The sequence below is a fragment of the Aptenodytes forsteri genome, unplaced genomic scaffold, assembly GCF_000699145.1.
Source record: "Aptenodytes forsteri isolate BGI_AS27 unplaced genomic scaffold, ASM69914v1 Scaffold86, whole genome shotgun sequence".
Classification (NCBI taxonomy): Eukaryota; Metazoa; Chordata; class Aves; order Sphenisciformes; family Spheniscidae; genus Aptenodytes; species Aptenodytes forsteri.
Genome location: NW_008795715.1, coordinates 619,164 through 627,546, shown reverse-complemented (window position 1 = coordinate 627,546; position 8,383 = coordinate 619,164). Strand labels below are relative to the sequence as shown.

Below are 8,383 nucleotides of genomic sequence, written 5' to 3'. Positions count from 1 at the left end.
TAAATAGCGTGCTTCCTTCTAATCTAATCTCCCCCCATTCCTTGTGCAGTGACACAGGAATTCATTGCAGCCCCGTTGCCTCTCTCGGGGGGTATCTTCACTTCCCACAAACTTTGGGCAGAGGCTCAACTCCCGCCTGGGCACGCAGCGGTGGTCCTGCCTGCGCCCCCCGGCCGGCCAGGCTGCCCCTCGCCCAGCCCGGGCTGCAGCAGAGCCTGGGTGCAGGCAGCACCAGAGGGATGCTGGAGCCCACGCCTCGCTCCATCCCTCGGCAGAAAAGCCCCCAAGGGAGCCATGCACTAGCCTTGACCCACCATGCAGCACCGCAGAGGGGTCAGCGGGGTGCTGAAGACCCCCCTGCCCCACTCAGGGGACCCCTCGGGTGGGCCTCTGCATCCCCCACCCCATCCAGGCTCCCGTGGGGCCGCTCACAGGTCTCCGGTGGATGCTGGTGCCAGTGCCACCGGGAACGCGCACGCACTCGCCTGGTCCTCCGTGAGAAGTTCCCCAGTGGGATGGGGAAGCATTGCTGGAGCCGCTCTGGCTTCCTCTGCCGAGAAAGTCGTGCCGATGATCTGGAGTATAAAATGGAGGAGGGAAATGCCTGGTGGCTGCTGGGGACGGCGGGGCAGGGAGGAAACGTGCCGCCTGCAAGAGCCGCAGGTTCACGCTGTGCCCAGGACACCACGGGCGTGGGGCCGGAGGCAGCCCATGGGGCAGGGGGCCAGCAGCGCCTGGGGTGGCAGCTCATGGTCCCCTCCCGGGGTGGCCGCTGGGAGCCAGCGGTGGGGTTTGACCCTGGGACTGTCCCCCCTGCGCAGGTGTGGTGGTGCTCGGGTTTGGCGAGGAGCCCCATGCAGGACAAAAATTGCCCCTGCGCATCCACAACTACCGGGTGACACAGAGCAGGGCTGAAGAGACCGCCCCCCCCGTGCCTTACGGGGTGGTCCCCTCCAGCCCCCCGGCAGCCCTTAGGGCTTCAGCCTCCTCCTGCCCTGGGGGGTGGTGGTGACCCTGAGGGCTGCAGGGGACAGCATGGGGAGCTGGTGGCAGTGGGGGTGTCCCCACCCCCTGTTTCCAAGCTACAGCCTTGTGGGCAGCTGGGGCTTGGCAGCCCTGGAGCAGCCATTTTGGGGAACGGGCAAGCTCCCGAGGAGCTGCCATCGCCCCGAGTGCCAGCGGCTGCTTGGTGGGTTTAGGACATCGCAGGGTTCGATGGTGGGTTGCATCGTTGACCGACCCTGCAGCACATGGGTGGTACCGAGGTGTCACTGGCCACCCCGGGCCAGGCAGGAGGGTGCAGCAGGCAGGACAGGTGCTCCTGGGGAGTTCCTGCGGCTCTACCAGCCCGTGCTGGGTCCCGCGGTGGATCTTTCACGAACTGCATTCATCCACTCCCACGCACCAAAATACAGATGACAGCTCCCGGGCGCTGGGTTTTGCTGATGGGAACAGCTCGCCCGGGTGCTGAGTGGAGAGTTTCTGGTCCTGGGCTCAAAGGGCACCAGCAGAAATGAGCCCGGTGGGGTGACCAAGGCAGAAACTTCAGCCCAACTCCTGCATTTAATCCCTCGGCAGCGCAGGGACCGGCTAGAGGTGCCACGGTGATGTTACAACTGCTAGGCCATGCCTCTTTCAGCAAAATTAATCTTAAACTGATGCCTGGCTCTTTCTCCCCTCTTTTCCAGATCAAAAAATGACTGTCAAAGCTGTAAAAATGCTGTGCACCGCTCCAAATGTTTATACTAAAGTGCCTGATGGAGGATGGGGTTGGACAATTGCTTTTGCTTTCTTCTTTGTGGAAGCTCTAACATACGGCATTATAAAATCATTTGGTGTCTTCTTTAATGACCTGATGGAAAGCTTTGATGAAACCAACAGCAGGATATCCTGGATAATATCCATATGTGTGTTTGTACAGACCTTCACAGGTAAGAGTAACAGGCGTTCAGCACGAGTGCAAGGGGCGATCGTACTGCTGACTCAGCATATGAGGACCTGGTACCTGTGGCTTTCGTGTCTATAATGGCACCATTATAAATAACAGCCATAAAGCCCAGAGACTGCATGCTTCTGAAATACCAAGAAATGTCTTTCTCAGCCCGGCAGCCCCTTTCAGCCCCATCTCGTGTCCTTCTGCATGGTACAGGGATGTGGTCCGTGTCGCTGATCCTGGCCCGGCTGTTTAGCTCTCATCAGCAAGGGGTGAAAACAAGAGTTTTGAAACCTAACTCCGTAGTGAAAAGTACTAGAAATAACTTGAGCCTCACTGAAATCCACTGGTGTCTGTGGATGTTGCTGCTGGTTTGTCCCAGGCTGCCACATGCCCGTCTTAGTCTCTTCTGATTACTTTTTTTTTAGCACATCCTAAATGCCGTGAGCTTTGCAGTGCTCCAAGGATGGCTCCGGGGTGATGCTCTGCTGTGTGAGGTCAACTGGCAGGGGAGGTGGCATGTCACGGGGACCTGGGCAGGGGTACAAGAAGTGCCTGTGAAGGAGATGGTAGCTGGTGAAGTTGTTGACTTGGGTGTTGACCACGGCTCTCTTCCTCTCCCGTCCATCCAGCTCCTCTATCAACGGTCCTCAGCAATCGCTTCGGTCACCACTTTGTGGTGATGGCTGGAGGGGTGCTGATCAGTACTGGCATGGTCACTGCCTCCTTTGCCCGCACTGTTGTGGACATGTATGTCACCATTGGTGTCATCTCTGGTGAGTCGTCCTATTCCTGTACCTGCCGAACGCTTTGCTCACTCCTGTGGCTTCCCGCAAGCGTGGCTCTGGCTATGGGGGTTTTACTCCCCACGATACTGAGAGTGCTTGAGAAACGCTGCTGCTCCTTCTGAGCTGACCTCCCCCTCCTGGTAGAGGTGATGACCTGGGCTGAAGGCTTGGCTTTCTGCTCCATGTCACCCTGGGGACCACCTCGGGACTTGGTCCTGCAGACCACTGTGCTAGTGCAGCTGTACTGATTGCTTCTGATTGACTGGGATCGCTGGGGACATGAAAGCTGTTCATGGGGTCAAATCCTCTAACTTCTCCGTCTCTCTCTTTTTTTTTCTTTTTTTTTTTCCCCCCTGATACTTTTCCCCCTCTCCAATCTGGCCTGGGTGTCCTGCTCACATCCGTGGTCGGGAGCTTGCCTCGCTTAGGGGAGCAATTGCTACAGCCTCAAACTCTTTAAGCAGATGAGGTCCTCAAAGTGGACCCCGCTGGCTGTTGGGGAACAGAAGGCATTATCTAGCAGGTTTGGGAGGTTGGGTCTCTTGTCTTGTTTTTTCTTTCCTTTTTTTTTTTCTTTGCCCCCTTTCAATTTAAAGAAAAATAACATTCTGGTTTCCCCAATGATTTTTTTCCAGGGTGACATGCTGAGTTGGCCGAAATGATACTGTAATCTCGCCACTGGGAAAGCTGACTTAACGTGTTCTCGCATCGGTGTTTCCCCCTCCCTTACTTGTTGTTATGGCAATTTTTGGCATTTATTCACAGGCCTTGGATACTGCCTCTCTTTCCTCCCGACTGTCACCATTTTATCACAGTATTTTGACAAAAGACGTTCGCTGGTCACAGCAGTGGCATCTACAGGGGAATGTTTTGCAGTTTTCTCCTTTGCACCAGGTACAGTGCCTGAACGCTGAGAGTTGATATGTGCATGCGTAAAGCGCAACGCTGCTCCAGTCCCTTTTCCCAGGCAAATGGGAGCCAAAGGCCATCGATACCCACGTGCTTGTGGACCTTCCCACAAGCTGCTAAAGCCCACAGGTGGTTGCTCACATGCCCGTGGCACTCGTGCCCTGCAGGCAGGGTTACAAGTAATCCTAGAGACTGGTCTAACGATGCCTGAGCTCTTCCCAGCATCACCTGCCACAGCAGGACGTGCCTCACTGATACACAGCCCGCCGGGTTCCCTATATAGATCTGGCAGGCTAAAAATAAGACCGAGAAACTTCAGCTATTTAAAATACACACAGTACACATAACTGCTCCTAAAGGTTAGTGGGCTTGTGCTTAGCACGGGCTGCTGAACTGCTCCAGCCTTTTGGAGACCTGTCCCCAGGCAGCATGTCCCTGTCACCACCTGTCCTCTGCAGTTCAGGTGGTCTTGTGCTGTGCATGCTTGCTTTCAGCTAATACCCATTGCAAAGCAGCTTTGATTGCAAATGAAGGCTTGTAATTAAGCAGTGACATGCACCTTTGAGTAGAGCTAGGAGACTTCCTCTAGAAGCTGGTTTCAGGGTGGGGTCAGCTGAGAGAGGAAACTCAACTGTTGAGTTTGCTGTCATTCACTAAAAATAACACCACCTTTATTCTCGCGCATCCCAAACTCGCTGGGACCTCAAAAGGGGCTACCTAGAGGATAGCTTCTGCTAGCCAGATGTTAAATGCAACTTCTAGCTCTTGTCTGCTGCAGCTGATGGGAGGAACATGGGTGCCAGACTCCTGGGTGGTCCTGGGCAGGATGGACCAGGAGGGACCCCCACTTAACCTCTGCAAGAGCTGAGGTGCTTGGGACCCTCCAGCGATGAAGCTTCAGTTACTTCCCTAGCTGTAAATTCAAATAGCTCCTTGGTGTAACTACAGGCTTTTCTAGTTACACTTTCTTCTTCTGCCCTCTTCCCTCAGCAATTACTGCTTTGAAGGAGCAGATTGGCTGGAGATACAGCCTCCTTTCTGTCGGGGTGCTACAGCTAAGCATCGTCATCTGCGGATCACTGCTGCGACCCATTATCATCAAAGAGCGAGAAGAAGTGAAAGTGCAGCCTCCAGAAGAGCCCACAGAGACAAAGTACATGCTTGAAAATGAGCAAACACGCACCTCAATAGAGTCCATAGACTCAGGAGTAGAAATAACTACCTCACCCAGCAATGTGCCTGGAAACACCAAAGCAGAGCCGAAAAGTGAAGAACCAAAGGAACACGTACAGATACTTGTTGAAAATAACAGCACCCCTCCAGAACCAAAAACCAAACTACTGGACTTTTCTGTGATGAGAGACTATAGCTTTATCTGTTATGCATTCTTTGGCCTGTTCGCTACACTGGGCTTCTTCGCTCCCTCCCTCTACATCATTCCCCTGAGTCTCAGCCTTGGCATCAGCAAAGACCACTCTGCATACATACTGTCGGCCATGGCGATCGCAGAGGTCTTTGGAAGAATTTCAGCTGGCTGGGTTCTCAACAAAAAGCCTATCCGCAAGATCTACATCGAACTCATCTGTGTTGTTCTGCTGTCTGTAGCGTTGTTTGCCTTCCCTTTTGCCTCTGAATTCTGGGGCTTGATGACATGTAGCATATTTTTTGGGTTCATGCTTGGAACAGTAGCGGGCACGCATATTCCCCTCCTGGCAGAAGACGACGTGGTTGGCATCGCAAAGATGTCTTCTGCGGCTGGAGTCTATGTCTTCATTCAAAGCTTAGCTGGGTTGGCTGGACCACCCCTTGCAGGTTACTCTAAAACTTAACTACTTTTTTTTTTTTGGTATGTTTGACAGCTGTTGGTGCTGATCTCTGTCTAGAAAGTGTTCTGGCAGCACTAATCATAGTACCATCCTAAAAGCCCTGCAACTAGTATTAGGAGGCTCTCGGAGCCAGAAGACTGCTGCAATGCAGCTCTGCAGAGTCCCACCGATGAGGCAGTCTCTACTGAGGAACCTCAGTGAAGGAAAATACTGCAGTGCTACCCTGATCCTGTTAGAAACCTAAAACTGGCATCACTTCAGGCTCTAGTGAACAGTAGAAACAAATTGCTTTCACTGTGCATGTGTTTCTACCATACACTGCAGAAAGGTGAAGTCTCTAGCATAATAAATAGATGCATCTTGGGCTTAGAGTCCCTGCAGCGTTCAAAGGGTTCTGACTTGCCTGAAGATGACGCTACACACCCCTGAACACAATGTTTTTACTTTTTTTTTTTTTAAGGTAGCATCTGTTTGCCATTAAGTATCTTCTGCAAATAAAACGATGCAGTGGTAGCCAGATTAAAAATCCTATATGAGGGACGGATGGGCAAGGGAGAGGGAGAGTCAGTTGTGGCTAACTGCTGTAAATGTGTTTTCCGTAGGTGTCTTAGTGGATACGACACAGAACTACAGCTCAGCCTTTTACTCCTGTGCTGCTGGCATGGTCCTGGGTGCTGTGTTTCTGTCCCTGGTGAGACCGTGCAAGGCTGGGCTGTGCCACCGCCAGCAGCAGTGCGCAGAGGAGAGCGCGGCGGAGGTCGTACCAGACTTACCAGATGACTTTATTGAAATGGATATTGGAAAAGCAGAAAATTCAGGAAAAGGCTGTGATGGCACGGCATAAAAAACCCTGTTCCTTCTCCATCTAATGTACTCGGCATAAGACTGGGGAAAACGTCAGCTCTGCTCCACGTTTTAAAACTACATTCTAAAGGGAATGTGAAATTTTAAATGTGAACAGTTGCTACCGACAACTTTTTTTTTATTATTAGAACTTTTTTAACCAACAATGGAAAGCTCCATAGAAAACACAGCCACATAAGAGTAACTTCTGTCTAGCATGAAGACGTGATGCACACTCCTGCTTTCCTGATAACAAGCATAGGTAAAGGTTTGACTGATCCCAGAAAAACTGAGAACAGCAACAGCAGAAGCAGCTCAGGCTCTGACTGTCCTCACCCATCCCTTACCACAAATTCCACACAGACAAGAAACGGGTGATACGAACTGGAGACAAGCATTTCGTACACCACCAGTAGCCAACTGAATCTTCTGGAAGAATATGGACTCATGTTTCAGATTTGAGGAGGAGGCTAGACTAGATAGCTGACTTAAACCATTGCTAATGTTCTTCTAATTAACTTGAACGTCACAAATGCTGGGAAATCGGAGGCTCCATATGTCTTATGGCCAGTTATTACTGCACATATTTCATAAGATCATTTTTCTTCTCCTGATTGGTATCCTTAGAACTGTTTTCTATTGATAGTCAGATCTGATGTACTGTTTCTAATTTAACTAGTATTTATTAATTTATTCTAAGATTGTTAAAGGAGGTTAGCTTAAATAACGGGAGAGGAAAAATTATCTTTTGTGTAACAGAAAGCTGTTTTTACATCAATCTCTTCAATACCTATCTTGTATTGCTAGCTTGTGAAATTGTTGGGAAACTTACAGCATAGAGTGTAGCTGTTTTTAATAGGTAGGTCTTAGGTAACCCAGTTGTTATTTAAAAAGGAAAAAAAAAAATAAACTACAGATCCAGCATCTCTTTCCATAAGGCCTCAGCTGGTGTCAATGGACCTAGCTCCGCTGCTGTAACCAGCCCACCCCGCAGGAAGGATTTGGCCCAGTATGTCTTAATGTACCTAAAACCTTCGCTTACAGGTGCACAAGGAAGTCTTTGCCACATCACCGAATGAATGTGGAAACCCCCACGTTACCCAGCCCCTCGCAGTCTGCTCCCCGCATCTGCCAACCCCGCGGGCACGGGGCGGCTGGTCTGAGCTGTACCCCCTTCCCCAGCTCTCCCTGCTCCCCCAGAGTCGGCGAGAGGCTTTTTTTGCTGCTGGCTTCAGTGAGAAATGAACTGGAGCCTGTGCACATTGAAGGCATGAAGGGAATGTTAAGAGATGATGTACTAGCTGTTCGTTTAGTCTTAATGGGAGAGATTCCTACTCACAGTGACACAAGCTTGCTTACCCCACCTATATGCATCTTAATGCCTCTAGGCAACTCAGGGGGACAAATAAAACAAGTCTGTTTTGGTTTGGGAAAAAACCAAACCAACATTTCTGTGTATTTAAGTGGAAGTGGCATCATGCATTAACTGCTATGCTGACCTGTCTGTATTTTACCAGCCATAGAAATGTGGGACAATCTGTTTAAAAAAAAAAAAAAAGAAGAAAAAAAGAAAAAAAACCACAAAAAAACAAACAAAAAACCAACTCTTTTGGGAAGGTGCTTGATTTGTTTTTTCTGTCTTAGATGTCCAAAAAAAAAAAAAAAGAAAAGAAACAGGCACTATTGCAACCAAGTGGCTAGAGCGATTCATCCTCACTGCCCGAGACCTGCGGTCTCGTGTCCTTCCTCTGCCTCAGCACTTTATCACGGCCAGCAGAACCTCGCTGCATTGCACCCAGGACTGGAAGACCCCTTACAGAGAACTAGAGTTTTGTGAATCAGTGAGTAAATGAACAAATAACGATGTTGCATTAAGATGTACTTTTTATTTATTGTTAATTTATGATACTTCAAGCATTTTGGTAAATGTTCTGTAGACTATAATTGTAAGATTATTGAAGTCTGTGATACGAGACCTCACTACAGCACTTTGCTATTACAACTCTGCTTGGAAGTGGAATAAGGCCTCCAGGTTTTGCGTGTGTGTGGAAGCTCCCTGTTCTGCAGATTTGCGAGGTTCTACT

General features: G+C 50.2%; 1 protein-coding gene across 1 annotated transcript; it reads left to right on the top strand.

Annotated features, from left to right (window-relative positions):
- Nucleotides 1-1,693: 1,693 nt before the first annotated feature.
- Nucleotides 1,694-7,839, top strand: SLC16A6 (solute carrier family 16 member 6). The gene is made up of 5 exons (XM_009283480.1): nucleotides 1,694-1,931; nucleotides 2,566-2,709; nucleotides 3,487-3,615; nucleotides 4,621-5,442; nucleotides 6,059-7,839. Exons 1-5 carry the CDS (start codon nucleotides 1,697-1,699, stop codon nucleotides 6,298-6,300), a joined length of 1,572 nt encoding a protein of 523 aa, XP_009281755.1. The 5' UTR covers nucleotides 1,694-1,696; the 3' UTR covers nucleotides 6,301-7,839.
- The last annotated feature ends 544 nt before the right edge of the window (nucleotides 7,840-8,383 follow it).

Bases quoted from the DNA above. Each gene is read 5' to 3' on its own strand.
- SLC16A6 (XM_009283480.1), top strand. From the start codon at position 1,697: ATGACTGTCAAAGCTGTAAAAATGCTGTGCACCGCTCCAAATGTTTAT. The intron at 1,932-2,565 runs GTAAGAGTAACA...CCGTCCATCCAG, and splicing joins GTTTGTACAGACCTTCACAG to CTCCTCTATCAACGGTCCTC. The intron at 2,710-3,486 runs GTGAGTCGTCCT...ATTTATTCACAG, and splicing joins CACCATTGGTGTCATCTCTG to GCCTTGGATACTGCCTCTCT.